Source organism: Mycteria americana, chromosome 18, assembly GCF_035582795.1.
Source record: "Mycteria americana isolate JAX WOST 10 ecotype Jacksonville Zoo and Gardens chromosome 18, USCA_MyAme_1.0, whole genome shotgun sequence".
NCBI lineage: Eukaryota > Metazoa > Chordata > Aves > Ciconiiformes > Ciconiidae > Mycteria > Mycteria americana.
In genome coordinates, this window is record NC_134382.1 from 11,165,364 (window position 1) to 11,186,624 (window position 21,261).

At 48.7% G+C, this 21,261-nt stretch overlaps 1 protein-coding gene across 1 annotated transcript in view; it reads left to right on the forward strand.

Annotated features, from left to right (window-relative positions):
• The first annotated feature begins 46 nt into the window (after positions 1 to 46).
• CAMTA1 (calmodulin binding transcription activator 1) overlaps positions 47 to 21,261 on the forward strand; it is a 330,409-nt gene continuing 309,194 nt past the window's right edge. The window contains exons 1-2 of the mRNA XM_075520680.1: positions 47 to 131; positions 4,436 to 4,529. Coding sequence (XP_075376795.1) covers positions 4,463 to 4,529 — 67 coding nt within the window. The 5' untranslated portion in view covers positions 47 to 131; positions 4,436 to 4,462. The remainder of the gene's footprint in view (positions 132 to 4,435; positions 4,530 to 21,261) is intronic.

The window sequence follows — 21,261 nt, forward strand, 5'->3', positions numbered from 1 at the left end:
GAACGTCTCCGCATGCGCCCTGGTACGCACACTCCCACGCGGCCGAGCTGTCTGCGCATGCGCGGCCAGGCCCCGCCCCAGAGAGCCGTGAGGCGAGGCGAGGCGGGCGGCGGCGGGTGCGGGATGGCGCGGTGAGTGCTTGGATCGGCCCGGCCCGCTCTGCTCCGGTCCGCCGCGTCTGAGGGAGCCGCGCGGGATAGGCGGGTCTGGCCGCGCCGCCCGCCCCGGCGGGAGCGGCCCTGTTCCCCGCGGCGGCGGCCCGGCGCCCTGAGGCGTCTCTCCCGCCGCGGTCGCTGCGTGCCCGCGCGGTCGCCTCGGCCGGGAGGGAGCCGAGTGGCGGCTGTGACAGCAGGCAGCGGGCTGGGCCCCGGGGCCCGGGCCGGCGGAGCCGCGGGCGGTCAGGGTGTCTGTCCGCTCCGTTCCTAGGTAAGAGGGAGGCAGGGCAGCCGCAGGCGCCGCCCGCCGTGCCGCCCGCTTCCTAGGGCAGCGCTCCTCTGGTCTGGCGAGCGCTTTCGCAGCGGAGCACGGCGCTGCGCGGCTCCGCGCCGCCGAGCCACAGGGCAGCGGCGGGGGGGTTACGCTGCGCCTGCAGCGAGTCTCCAGACTGCCCCAAAGGGGCTGTCTCTTAAGCACGTTATTTATGGGACCGGTAGTCGCATAAATTCTTGCCTGGCATAACAAGAGGATCATTTCCACACCGTTTTGTGACCAAAGCGTCTTTATTTCCTGAGTGACTCCTGGCTCTTACGAGGTTGACTTGCACAGGTTACCTGAGAAACGTCGCAGCCTGTTACAACGCAATATCGTGAGGTCAACTCTTCCGACTTGCACAGAATACAAAGGCAAGCAGAAGATTAGCTCAGCAATGTTAAAGCCGGTGGCACAGAACAGCTAGCAGGGAGCAAACCATGGCTAAACCTTGTACTCATTTGTCACCGGTATAAATCTGGAGCAGTTTTCTTCATGTCAGTAGAGCTGCTTTGGCTTTTCACCACAGAGCAGAGAATATGGCCCTAGAGTTTATGCTGTGTTGCCCTCCAAAGAGCAGGCAGTCTTGATGGTGGGTTAACCACGAGAGGGCACTCACCAAGTCTTACGCAGTAGCAAAATGGAAGGAAATGCCCCAAAAGTGTGGGGAGTGGACAGAATTTTTAGCAGAAGGGCTTCCCGGTCTGTGCTTTAACCTGCGCCTTGTTATAAAGCATGCTGGCAGACAGACTGGGTGTTTGTTGGCTTTATGGCTGTGATGAGGCAGCCAGGAAGAGAAGTAAGGCCTTTCCTGCTCGTGGTTGGGTGTTCCCCAGTGACTGCATCTGGTGTTTGTGTAGGGGTGCTGGAGTGATTTTAGAGTACTGCTGTCCTCAGAGGAGCTTCTGAGAGACGGCTTGTTAACACCGATACAGTCTAGCGTGAAGCTGAAACTGTGTTTTCCCATTCCAAAACTCGGCTAATCTGGTTTGGAGTTTATCTTCACATAACTTTTGTTTGAAAACAGGAATGTTTTAATATTTAATAAGTTTTTTTCTGATCCAAGGGTAGTTAGAAAGGAAGTATTGATCGTGTTATAGAGGTCCCTCTGCAGTCGTAGTAAGTGAGATGCAGTGCTTGGAACAAGAGGTCCACAAAGGCTCACTTTCTGAGAAACCATGTAGAAATGGGTCTGTTTTACAGGGAATCACCTGGCAGCATGCTTTCCCTGAATGAACCCACCTGCTAGACTCACTTTTTTCCACGTGGTTTAGGAGTCATTGAGTCTGTGCAAAAATGCAAAGAGGACTCAAGTTCTGAGGATGTCAGTTGCCACAGCAACGCTATTTCCCATGGATTTTGGTCCTGTCATAATGGTGCTCTTTTTCTAACGTGATCTGGGAGTTGTGCGGTCCTCGGGGATGTTAGTGGCAGAGTTACTGGGAATCCTTCCCCTTACCAGATTGATCTAACACTTTCCTAAAAGACACAGCTGCTGGTTGCCAGCTCTGGCCGCTGTTTCACATGCATCACAGATGATTCAGGGGAATTTTTTGGGAACGGTCCACAGATGTCACATCTTGGCAGGGAAATATAGGAAGAGAGAAATATGACTTTAGGGAGCTAAATATGAACTGTGCTTTCTAAGCATGTAGAGATAGCTCTTTAAAACCCTAAATTGTAGCAGAGAAAACGTAACATCTATGGCCAAAAGCAATTTGAGGGGGGGAAAAAAAAGAAAGAAAAAAAGAAAAGTACTTGTTTGTGCTTTACTGACTTGCAAAGTTTTGGTTCAGGGTGCAGTGTTGCCCATGTTGCTACTCACAGATTCCTGACACCGCATAAGAAAGCATTGTGGTACTGTGTGGGACACGATCTTTGTGATGAGAGAAGCAGACCCTGGAACTGGAAGCAGAACTGGATCCTGGGTTTAGCCAGCCCATGTGCCATCAGACACGTGATGCTGTGGCTTCTGTTCCAGTGTGTGTAGCGTGCTCCTTTTGTAAACTGTGACTAGCCTTAGCAGTGTCCTGATACAGTGCTGCCATTTTCCAGAGGTCACAATCCACTGGTACCTCTCCTCCTCAGATGTGATTGCTTGGGTTCCTTAGAGTGGACCGTATCCATGGAAGAATAAGAAACTCTCATGGTTACTTGTTTTTTTCCTAAGCTTTAATGTCCTAGATTTTTTAATAGACAGAACTAAGAAACCATGTGCTCTGTTAAAAAGACATTGAGCCCGCACCCAGAAAGGGAGTTGAGCGCAATGATCCTGAACGTCACCACCCTTAGCTTAAGGTGCCGCGTTCATAAGCTCGGGTTAGGTGTTTGTTCTGGGTGAGCAGCAGGTAGCGGAATGTGCTTGAAAGTGTTTTCAGGAGGGTCGTTCGGGAGGGCTTGCGCAGTCTGTCGGGACACGGTGGAAGGGTGCGTCTGAAGTGCCATCGTTTCTGAGCTGAGGCACCAGTGGACAGTGCTGCGTGGTGAAAAAGGGGGCAGCGGACTGCGAATGTCCCTGTCTGGAAAATTGGGTTTGGAGCTATAAGCTATTTTTCTAAGCTAAGGGAAACATCCGTGCTGGTGTTTCTCTGGGGTGCTAGTGACTCCTCTACAAGGTGCAGAGGTGTCCCAGAATTTATTAACTTCTGCTGCTTTAGAGCCAGAGGTACCAGAGATACCTTTCATCTACTGAATCTTTCATCTAAGGTAGTGGGCTGGATGAGGAACCATCTTCCCTAGTCTGGTGGAAGTGGCCAGGGACTGTGAGGAGGCCTTGTTTAGCAGATTTTCTTAGTAACTGGAGTCATGTAGTCATCGCTGGAAAATTGCCCCCGCACAAAGTGTTTTTGCTAATATTAACTTTAGTTCCATTGCAGCTCAATGGAGGGAAAAACTAGAAAGTGCCGTAAATTCAGCTGAGCTTGTCAAAGCTGTCAAATTACCACCTGATAAAGCTCCTACCTCCTAATGATTACAGCCATCAGCCAGAGAGGAAATGTATGCCGATGGGGCTTTCGAGCGACAGCGCCAGGGTTCAACATTGTTAGACTTCTAATGTAGTGTCATCTGGGGGCTCTTTGGCTTCAGTGGAGGGTGAAGCTCTGAGCAGAGTTATTTCTTTAAAAAAAAAAAAAAAAAAAAAAATTCAAGGATGTAGACTAGCATACTACCCCTCTCTGATCAGCCAGATTAATGCTGACTACTAAATTTTAGTAAAGGTCTTCTTTGGTCCCGTTTGTTAGTATTAGGAGACCATAGAGATAATGTCTTTTCACGTATAAAAGATGCTATTGATTTTCTGCTGCTGTTGTCCTGAAATGTGTACAGTGTGTCTATGGAGCAGTGACAATCCTCCATCACTAGCTTTATGGGAAAAGAATGGTTATTGAATCTCTTCCCATAAAATATAATCTCTTTCTCTCTTCCAGAATTTGCCAGCCCCTGTGGGAGTCCCTCATGTTATCTCTTTGAGAAAATTGATTTTTTTGTCTCCGCTTTGTACACTTGTGTTTAGTTTTATTTTTAATTTGGCTCATGTGATATGAAATGAAGGCTTCCCTAACATTAAGCGTGCTTTCTCAGCGTTGTATTGCTTCTTTTTCATATAGATTAACGCTTTCAGAATGTTTTAAAATAAAATAAAGATATTTGCATGGCACAAGTCTCTCTTGTTGTTGCTGGGAATTTTTTTACTCTGGGTGAGTCATTGCCGTGCTCTTTCTTTCCAGGCAGGTCTGAGCTACTGACAGCTTTTCAGCTGCTTACAGGTAAATTTGGGGTAAGTTTCTAGAGTCAACACAGGCTGATTGATTTCGGATGAATGACACCATGGCAGAGGACACAACTTGCAGTACTGCCTGCTCAAGGAGCAGCGGTCTTTGAACTTGAACAGTCGCAAAAATACTCTGTCAGATTTGTCCTTTCCTCTGTGTAACAAATGACTGACGATGGGACTTTTTCCTTTCAGGGAGGAAACGGCAACATGAATTCGTAGATGATGAGTAGGATGCCAAAGCCAGAGATGACAGTGCTCTTGAAGAAATGCTGGGTAGAACAAAAAGGTAAAAGGAACAGCTAATTGAGTGCATTTTGGAGCCTGTGGGACTTCATGTGGTACCTTCCCTCATGAGGCAAATGGCACACCCCCTCAAACCATAGCTGACTGTTCTGAATTCCCTCCTCCTCCATTTTGCATGAAGTCCCAGTGACACCTCTCACTCCTGACCTACTCTTTATATGCTTAGGTCTTCCCCGAAGCTGCATTGTTCTGTACATAAAACCCCTGCGAGACTCGTACTTTCGAGTGTGTCCTTGCATGCACACACTTGCAGGTTCAGCAGCTGTCTCATCCCGACCTGCAGCTCACACTGCCAAATTAGTCTAGCAACCATACTGGGTTGTCTGCTGCCATGTTTTGTGGTGAGAACAAAAAGAGAAATGAAATGAACTCAACCAGTTAATTTGCAGCCAGTGCCATTCTCCTGAGGTGACGGTTCAGTGCAGCCATTGCCTGTACCGTCTTCTGACTTAAACCCAGGCAGATACACATGGTTAAAACGTTTGGAATGCATTGCAAACAAGTTGTCTCCACGAGGACTAAATTGCTTTCTGCTACTCTGATGCTTTTTACTGCATTTTGTGTTAATGCTGTTGAGATGCCCAAAGGAATAACTTCTTATTGGCTCTTTCATTCTGAGACATTATCTCTGTAACTGAGGCGTGATAGTCCACTTGGGGACTTTGGGAAGTAAGAGGCAGATTTAATCACACCTGCAGAGAGCCATGCAGTAGAGAGGCCTTCGTTACTCTCATCCAATGGCAGCAGAAGTGGCTGAAGCAACTGACAAGACGCAAGAAAATCTTCATTAGTAAGGTAGCTCTCCTTGGGATATTTTCATGCTTGTTTATGGAAGACTGACTTTAATCCCCCAAAAGTCAAGAGCAAACATTCTCCTTGAAAATGTTCCAGGTTTGTAGTAATTACCTGTTGTTGCCCCCTGCCTTGGCTCTCTCTGGCAGCAAGTGTATGGGACAGAAGGGCATTTCTGTGGCAAGCAGATCTTGACAGTACAGAAGCAGGATGAGGTGTGAATGGTTGATATGTATAAATAACAGTTCTATTCCGCTGGAAGCATCATCTTCAAAACAACAATCAGGGAGGAATTTGCTATAGTTTAGGTGTTGGTGCCAGTTGTAACTTTTATGTGCTTAAACTGTTTCTAATCAAGACATGGTCTGTCACACAGAGCATTGTGCAGGGCAGGGTTAAGGCTTTTGAATGTGCTAACACCACAGCCTTTCCTGAAGATCAGTAGTGCAGTTTTGACAGTGTCAGAAATTGTTTCTTCAGGCTTCATACTGCTAGGAAATCTTCTGAAAGATCCAGGAATTCCGTACGCGCACCGGGTGTCTGGGAAGGGAGACACTGGCTTTCTGTTGACTTTTGGCACCTCGTCGTTTCCCACTAAAGTGCGTTTCCTGCAGCAGTGTAGCTTAAACCAGTGCACTTGGTGTCTTTGGATCCTTTCAGCCAAGTGCGTAAAGAGCCCGTCATGGGGACAGAGCTCTGCGTTAGGCATCGGTTTCATCTGTCAGAAGCTGTTTTCAGAACACGTAGAGCTTGCCAGAAAGCCAACCTTTTACACTTTGAAGATGAGAAACATATAGGAATTACTTACAGATACCATTTTCCGTGGACAGCCCTCTGGATTTTGTGCAGTGTAGGTGGCTGGAAGCTGGGAACCCATATTCCCTACCAGCTCTTCTCTCTCCAAAATCGGCCTCCAGCTTACCTCCAGTAGAATAGTTCTCCGAGAAGAAGCCAATGACTTCTACTATGTCAGTGAAAATATTATTTGGGCTCAATTCTATGGTTTAATTTTCTCCCTATTTATTAAAACACTTTCCCATTGTTGCCATGATAAGGAGCTGCTCTGGATGCTACAGCATGTCCTAAAATCCTTGTTATGTTTAGGCCACATGATGCCACAGGGGAGGAACAACACCAGGTTCAACTCTTTTGGTGAAAAAGTAGTAATTTGTCCTATGTCATTTGGGAAATGTAACCATGTTTGAAATACCGTATAAATATCATATGAAATACAGATTGTTTTTTTGAAGTGGTTGTAACTTGCATAAGCTATCATATAGTTAAAATATATGATGATATTTTTAGTTTAGTAACACCAGAGCTGAGAATTCAGGCATACTTAAAATAGTAATTAGCAAATTTCTGTTGCTTTCAATCCATATTTTGGGAGATGTGATAGTTTTGTTCATTCTTTTTCTGCATGTGTGTATGTTAAGGCTGTTGATATGTTATTCAGCTGTTTCTATAAACTCGGATGTAAATCTGTTGTGCTCTTTGAATTTGAAATTCTTCACCATCAATCTGGAAGGCTTTAAGTCTGTTAAAATTAGAGTACAGTCAGTGTTGGCAAGGAGCTGTGTCCTTACGGATGTGCCGGTTCCCCAGAGCCAGGACTTGCAGCCGTTCCCTGTTCCTCCTGCTCGCTGTTTGGGGCCCTGGAGCCCAGCCAGCACGGCTCGGTGGTGGACCGCAGCACCCTGCGAGTCTGGCGTCACAGCAAGCTGGGCGAAACGGAGAATGGGGAGTTGTTTTTTGGTATTTGCTAGTGTTTCGCCAAAGAGCACTGTATACATGTTACTTTACTATTCAGGCCACTAAATGTTAGCTCAGGGAGGATGCATGGTGCTACTGCTTTAAGGTGGCTAGTGGCCACTAGCTGTGCTCAGCATCCCGTCTGCCAGCTCCGGCATCATGGCACGTGCTGTCAACTCAGCAGTGGCTGGAAAGCTCAGATAGGACCAGATTTGGCATCAGCATAATCACTTCTGTGGGCGTTGTGCTTCGGATGTTGCCAACTCCTCGCTATTTCTTCTTTCTTCCAGCACGTGGTATTTTATATGACCCTGAGGATAGACAGTTGTCTACTAGACTAGCTTGTGGGGTTTTTTTTCTTTTTTTTTTTTTTTTCGTCAGTCTTCTCAGCATTCATGTTTTCAATTGCAGGGGAGCACTGGGAAATATGTATTCTATTTTGCTAGCTGTCCTGCTAATGCTTTAGCTTGCTGGAGTTGGTGAGAGATGGCAGCAGTGGGAGTTAGCATGCTGTTAGTCATTCAGGTGACGTGGTCTGATAGACAAAGCTCTCGAGCTAGTAGAGGAGGATGCTTATCTAAGAGAGAGTCGAGTCCAGTCATTCAGGGTTGTGTAGCCTCACCTTACCACTTGATGCCAATTCTCTTACTCAAACGCAGGTGGAGCTTTTCAAAGCACCTAATACTATGTTCGTGTTTAGCCTATGTCTTGCAAGCATACAAGAAAGGAAGGTGAATCACTCACTTGTATACTTTGATCTTGAAGTTCAGTATTATTCCTTTTCTATAAGTGGTTTGTCAGACAGAATTTCTTAGTCATTGTATTTGAAGATCTCTCCCTCAATGTCAGAGGCAAGGCAGTTGGAAGAGACGTAGTCAGAATTCCTCCATCTTTGAAATAATTGATTTGGCATAGAATATTTCATGGACCCATCGATGCATTTTAGTAAGACCATATGACGTATCAGTAGCTGTTACTACAGTTGTTGTTACTAGAAGGTAGGGCTCCAAGGTTTTCTGTTTTGTTTGTGTGGGGGTTTTTTGGTTTTGTTTTGGTTTTTTTCCCCCAAAGAAATTGTGGACATTTTTGACTAGTACAGATTCGTTCTTCAGATGATCCATGGACAACCTTTCACTGCAATTTAGGGTGTTTTAATCCAGATCACTACTGAGAACATAAGTTGAAATTTTGATTCTGTGGAAGTTATGATGAGTATATTAATATCTGCCACATAATTTGTCTGCTTCCAACCATACTCATCGTAAGTAAAAATTTGCCCTTTTTGAATAAAAGCTGGCAACTGACTGGCATAAAATACACGAGGTATTTTTAGAGACAGACAGTGTAGCTTTTCCCATAGTAGATGGTGGATATCTACCATTAATGCACCGCTTGCTTTATGGGATTAGTGTGGCTAATGAGTTGTTTATAATAGTTTAGTAAATAAGGGCTTTTGTAGAGTCAGTGCACAAGGAAGAAAATGCTGAGAAGTCCCATTGTAATCTGGGATATTTTTCTTTGAATAGCATCACACCAGTTATTCCTCGTGAGGGATGAACAGTGTTGTCAGCATTTCTTAATCATCATTGCTCGTAGAAAACTTATTTTTATTGGAAGTACCTACCTGGCCACTATGAACGAAAATCCCTCAGTGAGAAGACCTGTCATTGATTGAGGTACAGTGGCTCTAAGGGTCTAGTTCAGTAGGCACGAGGTTGTCGTGTGCCTTATTTTCCCAAAGAAGTGAACGCTTTGGGATTAATTAAACTCTTTTCAGTCTGTACAGCAGTGCCACCTTTCTTTTATGCATTTTAGGGCTTGCACCATGTAAGAAGTCAAACGTGCTATCTGCATGACTCCAAGGTAAAGACTTTGGGTGAAATTATATACGTTCTTGAAATGAAAGAGACTTGCAGCGCTTGTCAGCATGTCACGTGGCCCAAAGCAGTTCAAATGCGGAGGTGGTGTTCAGCTGCAGTTCCTAGACTCTCCGCAAAGGAGAGAGCTCTGTCTGTCTCAGTCCGTCGCGAAGTCTTTGGTGGTGAAGTGGCTTCTGCCTGGTGCTTTCAACAGGCCTTCCACTGTGTGCAGTTTGCATAGGTTGTTTCCAAATAACCGCTACCTGCTACTAAAACCATCTTGGTTTCGTTGTTTAAGCCTTTCCCTGTACGTAAGCAAGCCGCGCAGCCTGCTCTGGGCTGTTTGTGTAGCGTTAGTACTACTCTGTAGCTGTCATCATTAGAGGAACAGGCTAACAGAAGCAGCCTGCCCTGTCTTCTAAGAGCAGCCAATCTGACGTGTATATATTGGCTTCAGCAGGCCGAGGGTCCCAGGCCACGTGAGCCACGTATGAGAGGAAAGACTGCTTACAGAGGGGAAGGGCAGTTTGAGTCGGGTGTCTGAAAACACTTGAGTTCAAAACAGACCTGAGGTGCAGTTCTTGTTTTAAGAAGGTATCTTTGTGTGCCCAGTGTATGCCTCTGAGTGTTCACCTTCCTAATTACTGTAACTGCTATCTGACCCGGCTTGAACTTGAAGCGGGTGCTTCTCACCCTGTGCTCATTTTCCCTGGGTATCCATTCAGCTGACTAATGATACTGGATTTAAACTTTTCAGATGCGAGAGATTTAAATCTCAGTGTAAGAGAGGTGTGAACCACACCATGGCATGTATTGCTGGCATGAAGAACCTTAGCATTTCAGCACCTCCCTTAATGAGAGAGAGTGATTCCACGTGCAAGGAGCTTCCCAGTAATGACGATACATACACAGAGGCCTTTTGCCTCTCGCGGCTTAAATGGCACAAGAAAGGAAGCAATGTTTTCTGAGCAAACAAATAGCCAAATGAGGTGGGAAATATTTTATTTCCAAAATTCCGGGATTATTATAGATGATGATAAGCCATTTGTTAAAAGCAAGCCTTTACATTCTTTCTGATTTCATACCTGAAACTTTGTGGTTAGTCTGTGTAACTGGAAGTCTCTGTGCTGACACGATTGTGTCACATAACACTGGCCGTTGTAGTGAGGCGATTCCATTGCTGGCACTTACACCTTTGTATTGTTCATGCAAAACATAATTGTTTGGATTGTGGTGGGTGCTTGAGGTTAGGGACATAATTTCATCCCACAGACTTTCACCTTAGCTGTAAGGGCTTAATGCTGAATACACCAGAAGTAAGTGCAGTTCTTAGATTATACTCCTAACCAGCACTTCAATACATAGGCAGACTTTGCAGATCTGTTTCTGAAATGTGCTCTTCAGGCTTGTCATCCAAGTGACGGCCCACTTCCATTGATCCCATACTAATTTCTGCAACTAAGATCTGTTTACTTTTTATACTTCTAGTTGATTTTGATCAATCGGTAATCCTACAGAAGGATTAACTTCTAGTTTTAATATTAATTGTAAATCTACTTAGTTTTTTTAAGCAGGAAGAGGTGTTATAAAAATTGACATTGTGTGCAGCTCTAGGTCACAGGTTTTACTGTTTCATCAGAGACGGAAGTTGAAAGACATCATTCCAAGTATAAACGCTAACTCCAATATTAATAGTTCTCTTACCAGTTAAAAAGAAGTAATTTTATGCATAATTCTTTTCTTTAGGAGCTCTTGCTAATTTCGAATGTGTCTCCCACTCTAAGGAGTCAGTGGAAGTTATTTTAAGCTGCATTTTGTGGTTACTCTAGGTGAGTTGGTAGTACGTATCTAACCCTTGGGCGGTGCTGTAGTCTTGCTCAGGGCTGCATGGTGAGGTCTTTTCAGCACCATGAGAATGGCAAAGTTGTGGTCATTTGGAGCAAATTTTAAAATGTGCGTGACAGGCTGTTCATAGACGTAAGCACGGATAAAGAGAAGGTTGTGGACTTCATGTAAATATTCAGATAAGGTTATGCTAACTTAGGTTTTTGGAAGATACTGTGAATTGTTTCCCTGGCAGAAGTAGCCCTTTAGATAAATGTTAAATACAGACTGATGCTGTCAAAAAAAGAGAATGCATATCACTTAACACTGAAAGTGACACTTCATAAGGACCTTTTTCAATGTATAGTTCAATAAAAAGGGTAATCTGTGTAGGGATATTCTGTCCTTGCCTACAATTTTACAGTTCTGACAGGATCACATTCCTGGTTTTACCTTCATGCTGTCCCAGGTTGAAATACTTCATATTTAACACTCTGGATTCTATAAAATTGACATGCCTGTCTTAGCAACGGAAGATCAGCAGCAAATTGTATTATTGTTGAATAATAGGGTTCTTCTGCATTCTTTACTCCTTTACATCTTAATTTTCACTCTGCTACTGTGAGTGTAGGAACTGATTTACTCCACTTCAGGAAAAAAAGTATTACTGTTCCAGTCCTTCAGGGGAGGAAGTTCAGGGGAAAGTCAAGAACTCGCAAATGAAACCATCTGAGTAAAGACTAGGTATTTCTGCATGTTTTCTGCATATACTGTTTGTATGTATTTCTCATTCCATGCAACTCTTCTGGGTTATATGGGAAAGAATTGTTTTAATGGTTAGACAAGGTTCAGGCAAATCTAGAAAGAAAATTCTGCTCTGTAACTAAAAATAATGAGAAAATATTAAAAGAATAATTTTTGTTTATAAGAACTACTGCGTATCCTTGATGACAGAGGAGAAGGGTTTTGTGTAACGAGGCACCGGACAGGCACCCAAGAGAGAACCTGAGTAGCTGCACTGCCATAGTACCACTGGAAGCAAATCACGGTTGATTCTGGAATTAGACTTCCATTTGGTTTATCTATTCGTAAATAATGAGGAAAAAAGTCTGGGAAGTTCCTTCTCATTGTGAATTTGTAGCATGGCAGAACCCAATCGTGGTGGAGTCCTTTAAAGATTTGAGACAATGATTTCAACAACGGTGCTTTGTAATTGAAAGCATGAGTGCTCTGTTGTTTGTTAGTGATGCTTCCACATTACTCATACACAGAATAAATCACAGGAGCATATGAATGAAGACTTGGTTTGGTAACTCCAGGACAGGTTTTTGGGCAAAGGGCAGAGCCTGGGTGGTACTGTCATCAGAAGTTCCTCGGGAGCAGACTGACTCAGTTAAATTTGACTTTGCCTCTGGCTTCCAGTTCCTGAATCTACGTGGCTTTGAACACCTTCTGCCTCTGTTACCATCATCAATTTCTCTTTCTTCGGTTCTCCTTTCATTCTTCCATCGTCATCTACCATTACTCACTCTTCTGTTTTCAGTGCCTGAGGCTGACATTTTCATACTGTGGTGACTAAAGTTTGGCTCCTAGATCTGTATTTGTTCAGTTAATATAGACAGCGGTCCAATTTTCGAGGAGTTAAGTATCCTGGAAAAGATATTTGTTCAAAAGTAGGAACAGAAATTTAGGTGCATACCTTTAGGGATCTTAGACTTAAACATACTTTCCCGTTGTTATTTGCTTCAACTGTCTCTTGAGATCTGATATCAAACTAACCTGATATCAAACTAACCTGAAGATTACGCTATCTTGTACATGTTGAGGGGAAAATAAGAATTATGGAAAATGGCCTTTTCCTCAAGTAATACAGGTTACTATGTGGGTTTCTGCACACACTGTCAGCTGGGATTCAATGAGCTGGTGCTGCCACCTTTGTCGAGCAGTGTGTCGTGGCCAGTCCCAAGCTGGGGGCTGTTCATCCACTGCCCAGAACAGAGCCAGCTGCGTACCAACATTGTGCACGATAGCTTTGCGTTACTGATTGTTTGTAGGATTTACACTTTCTTCTTGCTTCTTAGGTAATAAGTGCAGTTTTGCATACTAGCAGGGGAGAGGGGTTAGGATGTGGGGGAAAAACATTCCCAGAGAGCAGCAGCCGGGCTATACAGCTTGTTACAGGATGATGACAGCTTAAAAAAATTAAATTAAAAAAAAATCCTTCCATGTACCTTATTGAAGACTGCACTAAAATTATAACTGAGGCCACCATGGATGGCAATCATATTACCTCCTTAAACTAAATAACTTGATTGTCTTATTATAACAGAAAGCAAAGAGAAATGTCCTGAATATACTGTAGGAAATTGTCTTTACTAAATCTAGCCCAGCATTTATGAGCATTGTATATATTATTTGATTTTGCCAGAATTACATAAATGGGGGAAAAAAAATGGTTGATGTAAGTTGACTACCAGAGTAAATCACAGCCTAATTATTCTTTTTTTCTGGCTAAAATTAGAATTTGATATAATGGTCAATAGACATTTTCTTTTAATTTTTGAGACATAATTTCTAATATATAATCCAAACGAATTGGAGAAAGTTGCTGCAGAATTGAAAAAATAAATTATCTGAATTTTATGGTGACTTACTGGTAAATCCCCTTAGTTGGAAGCTTTAATTTACCTCATATTTCAGTTTTTTCTCCTCTAACTGTCTTATGGGTGTATATTAAAGCAAAATAATTGTTATTTTCTTAGTGCCACCAGGGTGCTGGGACCATGAACCAAAGTGAAGACAGAACCTGGCCTGTTCTCATAGGGAAATAAAGGACTAAGGACCGCAGAGGAAGGAACGTTGGGGCTTGTGGTGAAGGCAGCGTGCCACAGCGCACGGCGTGGCAGGCGTTCTCCCCTGGCATTGCTGGCTGCAGCAAAATGCTGGAGGTTGGCACCCATGTAAGTCAGTTGGAAGTTGTACCAGAATAAATGGGGCTCCAGCACTGCAGCCCCCCAGGCAGCCACTTGTTTCCCTTCTGGACTTGGTGCCAGCGTAGAGGAACAAAGCATTTTTGCCCTCGTTCTTGGTTAAACAGGTAAATCCTGTGTTTACTGTTGAGGCTACTGGCTTAAATATCTACAAAACCTTTATGAAGCTTTGCACAGCAAAACCATCTTTCCTCCAGGGTCCATTAAATGGCTTAGGCTCTGGAGTTATGCTTCCATTTAGTCTGGTGTAAATTCCCTATAGCCAGCAGAGTTTTACTAGAGATTATTTGAATGTAGTGTTTGTATTTCTGAGGGAAATAAATGGGCTCAGAACTGCAGAAGGAACAGGGAGAATGCATCCAAACCCCGGAAGATGACCGAGTTCAGCCTCCGGTAGTATGCAGTTTCATCCATTCTGAGTGTAACCCAGTATCTTTAGTTCCTGGTAACATATATACTTCTTCAACCGTATATATCTGTATATATCTTCTTCAACTTCCACACATCATTTTGGGCAAGTTATTTGGATGGCAGAGCCCTAAACAAAGTATACTTCTCTGGAGAACCTTTCTGAAGAAATGCATGTTTTGGGATATTTACCTGGTTTTGATGAACTCGGGAATCGGCAATTATACTTCACAACTGCGGTGAAGTATTGTGAAGTAACAGTGGATTTATACATACACATTGACTTGGTTAAGTCTTGGGTTTATTCCTGGAAGAAACAGCTTTTGATTCTGTGTGTGGAGAGAGGAAAGGGCAAAACCATTTCATTTCTATCATTGTGAGGGTTTTTTTCGGCATGTCTAGTCACACTTTTAAGAGTATTTTTGTAAAAACACTTGGCATTCCTTGCTTCTAAATCACAGAGTAACTTTGTGCAAACAATTCAAAAGAAATGGGGTTCCAACATTGTCATTATAGCTATTAAAACTGTCTGAATTGTTTTGCTTTTTGATGCTTGCCATAGCAACGGCGGATGTATAATTTGCTGAATATCCATAACAGGATATTTGAATACATTCTTTACAGTTTTACTTCTGCATATAACTAAGCATGCCAAATCATCACATTAACCCAATTAACCAAGCCAGACCCACATCTGCCATGGAATGACAACAAGGATTTTTTTAAAGAACTTCGTATTTCACCTCACTTTTAACAAAAACCACCAAACACCGTACATCAGAATAGCTGCAGCTTTTATCAGTACGCTGTTAAAAATTATTCATGATTCAGACTGCAAAAACTCCTGGCACGTTTACTTTCTTGCCGCTTATCAGCTGGAGGTAGCTCTGTGTTTGTGCCCCTAGAAAGGAAAGACCGAGTCAGTTTATCCTGTACCATGCACGCACAGAATCTTATGCGGTTCAGTACTTCTGTGCCTTAATAGCGATTAGACCTTTGATTTTTAAACAGTGGGGAGCTGGGAAACCTGAAAGATACCAGCAGCACTTCAATTCAAATGGCTTCTTTCTTATCATTTTATTGCACAAGGAATTAAATGAAAATATTTGGGACTCTGCTGGCACGTTTGATGAAAAATCCGTGTTCAAATAGCATCTGTAATATTACGTAGATCATGTTGCTGTAATAACCTATATGCTACTTTTAAAATTATGTATGATTTCAGGTATATAAGATTCAGTTTATTAGGGCTTTTTTTCCCCTGGTAGAAGAGCTTGTACTGAGGAAGAGAATGAGTTCATTAACCATATGTAGCAGAGTTCATACACTACTTCAATAACCCCTTAAAAATGCCTTACTCGTCCTCATCCACACAAATTCTCATTGTCTTTACGGATCAGGAAGGATCTGGAAAGCCAGACAGTGCTCCCAAAGACACTTCATAGGGCAGGTTGCATGCTACTCTCGAGCGAAGGTAGGTTGTGTTAGTTCTGGAAGCAGAGCTATTACCAACCAGTTCAGTGGCAGTGCTCCTTCCAGGCTGTAAGGGCTGAGAGAAGGCAGCTGGCATCCTAAAGCACCTTGTCAGCCAGACCACATGGACCTCATTACTCTAATGAGCCATAGCAGCACATAAGGAACTACTTGAGCTTTGGAGAGAAGAAAGAGATGGACACTTGTGCACACATGTAGCTGATTTTGCATTTAATTACGTTTCTGGGTGATCTCAAGGTCTAACCCCATGTGGAGTACCTTATGGTTATTTGTTCTCCAGAGTATGTAAGTGAATAGTGCAGCGAGGGCTGTGGCCGAAATCAATGTTTGTGCTCGTCTCCTGAAAAGAACAGAAAGACTATTTGTGGCAACAGTTGCTGTCTACCTACTTGGGAGCGGCCTGAGTTCCTGCTGGCGTTTCAGCCACAAGCACTGGTGTCTGCAAAACCAAATCTGAATAGCTCTCTGACATTACTGTATTTGGTAGCAGAGTCAGAATCTTTGTAACTTGGAGGAGATGCGTTAGCTCCACCATTTTTCTCATTTCCTGTTTGTTACATAGTCTTGCCTGAATACCCAAATGGAAGCTCGAGCCCCTTCTGAATACCAGCCTGACGTTAATCTTGGGCAGGAGACCGACGTGCCAGGAGATAAGCTGGTGCAGAGGAGACAGGCAGTGGGTAGGACTGGCACTCTGAAGGCACTGCAAGCTACGCTTCTTGGCTAATCCAGTTGCCCGTTTCTTGTCGAAGGAGAGATTGCAAGGCAGGTCTGTCCATAGGGGGTAGACACTGGCACCTGCCACTCCGTGTGGAGCGCTGGGGATGAGTTCAAGGTGGGCTAGCCCTCTGCGTCTTGGTAAGATGTCACCTAAGCATCTGATACTTGCATCAGGAAATTGACTTCCATCTCTTCAGTGCAGAGGGATACCTGTTTTAATCTAGTATTCTGGGTTTGCCATAATGCAAACTGCAAGGAGCACCACCTGTATGGCTACCTTGTGTCTTTGCTAAGTGTATGGATCATCTTGGAAGAATATCCAAGGAGAGACACAAATTCCCTAGAACTCATCAAGAAAATGATAGTTCTTTGCCAGCATGGCAACTAGAAGAGTTTCCAGTGTATCTTGAATAGCTGAAGGAAACAATTCTCTTAGCTGATCCTGTAGCTGCATTGATATTTGTGTGTATTTCTAGGCCAGAGTACACTAGATGAGCTTTATGACTGCCGGGAGTGAGCCTGTCATTCCAGAGCCTCTTCATCAATGTGCCTTTCACGCTCCATGAGATTAGCAGCCGCTGAAAATAGGAAAAAGGAATTTTCCTTTCTTCTGTCTTAGAAGAGACCCATCACACCATACTCCTCTTTCGTCTTGGCTCAGAAATGGCTTCGGTCCCTAGCAAAACCAGAGAGCCAACAGGTCTTTGTAAAGAAGTTCCGCTCTCATGAGGATCTAAGGGAAAATATCCTTTTTGCGTGTTTAGTCACGCACATCAAACGAAACAGCTGTCTTGATCTTCATTTGCATTTTGCGGGCATTAGATGTGGTCCAGTTATCCGGAGCTCTGCTCAAGAAGGCGGGAATGCCAGTACCCTTCAAGCGTTGATGGAGGTGGGGAGAAAACTCGGCCAGGCAAATAATATATTGCTCTTCCAAGGCACTTTCTGTTTTTAAAAGGACAGCATTGGTTTTGCGGGAGACTCTTTACAGCAAAAGCTCCGTGACATCCCGATCCTAAGGCAGCGTGCTGTAGGCCGGGTGGGATCTACTGTGAGGGATCTGTCCAGCTGCAAACTGTCACCCTTTTTCTGACAGAATGTGCGAGTGCTCATCACAAACTCATTCCCCTGTGATCCGCAGGACTCCCTCGGACTTCTTGCATCCCATTGGCAACAGTAACTGGGTTCTCTTTGCAGATCACAGATCCTCACCTTGCTGGCTGCGTACTGTGCCAAGAATGGCTTTTTCTCCCCGAGCATCACGCTGTCCACCCCAAAATACTCTGGTTGCGGAAGAGGGCCTGCAGAGCTTTGCCTTGCCGGCAGTATTGAAAAAATGGGGGAAATAACCTTTGCTGCCCCGTGGCTGCTGTTTAGGTCGGTTAAATAGCTTTGTCTGTAATTTTAAGACAGGGGCGCGTGGGGCTGCGTGTGCTCCCCTCCCAGAAGCTTTGCGGGTCGTCCAGCTGGGTGGGCAGGCTGAGGGCTAACGTTGCCAAAGGATGGTGAAAAATAACTGCGCTTCCAGCTACCCCCTTTAAAAACCCGATTCCTGGAGATCTCGCGGCTCGAGGTCTTTTGCTCGCTCACGAAGAAATGGCAGCGGCCGAGCCCCCGGCCCGACAGGCTCCCTGGAGCTCTGAGGAGCGCCCTGCGCTGGGCCGCCCCTGCCCGAGGGAGCCCGCTGGCCGCCGCGGAGCGGACGCAGGCCCCGCTGCTCCTCCCGTGTCGCCCCTGCTCGGCCGCGGCGGTCGGCGGGCCCGCGTTCACGCCGGAGCCGCCGGCGTTGCCGCGGGGGAGCCTAGGAACGGCGGGACTTTATTTTTAGATTCAGGGCCGATGGCAGGCCCGCCCGCTGCGGACCGCCGCGGTGGCAGACCACCCGCTGGGGAGGCCGGGCCGGGCCATTGGAGCGCTGGGCTACCCGAACCGGCTCGGCCGCTCGCTGCCGGGGAGGGTAGCGCGGCTCTCGCTCCGCTCTGGAAGAGGGCGGCCGGGCGCTACAGGTGCCGCTCCCTCGCCCGCCCCGCCGTCGGAGGACTGGGATCCGCCGTTCGCCCCGGCTTGCCGGGCGGGCGAGGCCGGCCCGGGCCGTGAGGAGGGCGGGAGGGGCCGGGCCGGGCCGCGGAGCTGCCCCCGCCGGGCGGGCGGGGCGGGCGCGGGGATTGGCGGCTGGGCCGCCCGCTGCGCCAATCGGCGGCTTTGTTTAGGGTTACAGGGCGCGGAGGGGGCGTGCGCCCGCCGGGGCCGCCCGCAGCCAATGGACAGGGCTGGGGGCGGTGGCGCCGGCGGCCGCCCGGCTCGCCCGCCCCATTGGTCCCGCGCGCGGTCACTCTGCGGAGGGCGCTCCTCGTTGGCTGCCGGCGCCGGCGGCGCCGTGCGTCAATCGGCGCGTCCCGCTTCCTCCGCGGCGCGGTTGGTCCTGGCGGCCGTCAGTCGCGCGACACCGCCTCCTGAGTGGCCGCTGCGGCCGTCAGTAAAGCGCTCCGTCCCGCCCTCCCCGTCTTCCCGGCGCCGCTGCTAAGTGGCTGCGGCGCGTGTCACTGAAGCGCTGCCGCGCTCCGATTGGCGGGGTGTGCTGTCCATCGCGCCCATCCCCTCCGGGCGCCCGCCCTCCGCCCGCCGCGATTGGCCGCCGCGGGTGTCAGTGCGGCGGCTCCCCCAATGGGCGGCGCGGGGTGTGCGCCGTGCGCGCGGGGTGGCCGGCCCGGCGGCGGCGGCGGCGGCGGCAGCGGGAGGAGGCGGCGCGCGCCTGGGTCCCGGTCGCGAGGAGGCGGAGGAGGATGTGGCGCGCGGAGGGGAAATGGCTGCCGAAAACAAGCCGGAAGGTGAGAGCGCGGCCGGGCCGACTCCCGCTCCGCGCCGGGCCGGGCCTGCCCGCCGCCACCGCCGCCGCGGGGCTGTCAGCGCGCCGGGCCTCCCGCGCCGCCCCCCGCCCCTGCCCCCGCCGCGGGGCGGCGGCGGTGGAGGCCGGGCCGGGCCGCGCGGCGCGAAGTTTGGCGGCGGCGGGCGCGCCGCGGGGCTGGGCCGGGGGGCGGCGGGCAGGCCATGTGCGGCGGGCAGGCCGCGTGGCGCCGGGGCCGCGGCGGCCGGGCCGGGCCGGGCCGAGCCGGGCCGGGGCACGGGCACGCCTCCCGCCGCCCGCCGGCACGTGCCCGCCCGCCGCCAACATGGAGGCTGCGGCGGCACGGCCGGCGCAGGGCGCGGCGCGGGGCTCGGGGCCGCCGCTCGCCGCTGACGGCCTGGGCCCGCCGCCGCCGCCGCTGCCGCCGCCGCCCGGGGGTCACGCCGCGCCGGGCCGGGCCTGGCCGCGCCGCCCCCGCCGGCCCCCCCCGCCTCTCCCCTGGTGGCGGCGGCGGCGCACGTGCCTCGCGGGCGCGCGCCCGTCACGAGCGGGGCGGCCTCGTCCGCGGCCCCGCCGCACCGGGGCCTCCGCGCCGCCGGGCAGCGGGCGGGCCGGGGGTGGGCGCTGCTGGGGCGGGCGGAGCGGCGCCGCCCGGCGAGCGGCGGGCCCGGAGGGGAGTGAGGGGAGGGCAGGGCCCGGCCCGGCCCACCCCGCCCGCCCCCGCCGGCGGTGCGGCCCCGGCGGAAGGGGGAGCCGGGGCGCCCAACTCCGGCCGAAAGTTACCGGCGCGGCGGGGAGCCGGGGCGCGGCGCGTCCGCAAGGGGGTAGCGCTGCTCCGCCCGTGCGCGGCCCCGGGGCGGCCGCCTCCCCCCCCACCCCCCCGCGACCGGCGGGGCCGTCCGGCGGGAGCCCGGCGCCCAGCGCGGGGAGGGGAGCGGGGCTGGGGGGGCGGGAGCCGCGCAGGCGGTTTCGCGGCGCGCGTTCGGGTCGAGTTCAGCGTTCCGTGCTCTTCCACCGAAGTTTGTCCGAGCGGGCTGGCGGGAAGTGCTGGCGGCTGCTCCTGACCCCGCCGCCGTCCGCTGCGCCGGCTCCGGGCGCCCGCGGCGCGGCTCGGCTCGGCTCGGCTCGGCTCGGCGCGGCCCGGCCCGGCCCGGCCCGGTCGGGGATCGCGGGCACTGGCGGCCGTCGCCCCAACTTTCCTCGTAACCCGGCGGGAAGGCGGCGGCCGGAGCCGCTCGGCCGCGGCCTGGCCTGGCGTGGCGTGGCGCAGCACAGCCGGTACCTGGTGTCAGGGCCTCCATTTTATAGGGGCGGGAGGAGAGCGGGAAGGCGGATGGTTTAATATCCCGCAAGTAACCGGTTGCGTGACTCAAACTGGGTACCTTTACTAATACCTCACGAATTTATCCGGTTGGAGTTGGGCACCTCAAATAACTGCGTTTAATCTGGCTGATACGGATTTTTTCCTTAACCGCTATAGTGAATGTACTTCCTTGCTTTTAACGCATCTGCACTCTTTACTGGGAAACCCCTTCTTAGGGTACAGGGGTTGTTATCCCACCTCTTTGTCCGGATTTTTGCTCAAAGTGCTTTGGGAATATCTTTTTTTTTTTTTTTTTTTTGGTGGTTTTCTGTAATTTAGTAGTTGTACAGCCTCTGTAGGCATGGCCGCCTTTGGTTTGCACTTTGCCTTTGACTGGTCCAGCATGATGAAGACTGAGTGCTCTTCAAAAATGTAAATTTTAAGTAGTAGTGGTGATTATGAGTGTTGTCAGCTTCATCTTTTATTAATTTCTTTGATGCTCCCAAATTCATTAGTTCCATCTTCCCTGTGGTCTGGAAAACACTGTGCTTCATTCTTTTCTCATTTGTGTTGAAGTAAATGATTAACTCCACCAAAGTAGTAGAACACCGAGTGGTTAACAGGGGTGTAGGGCCAAGAGAATTAACGTCTCTCTGGACTTTGTAGCTCAAATTGCAACATTTTGGTTCTTTAGTGGATGACAGTATTGTCACCGAAGCACGCTCGGG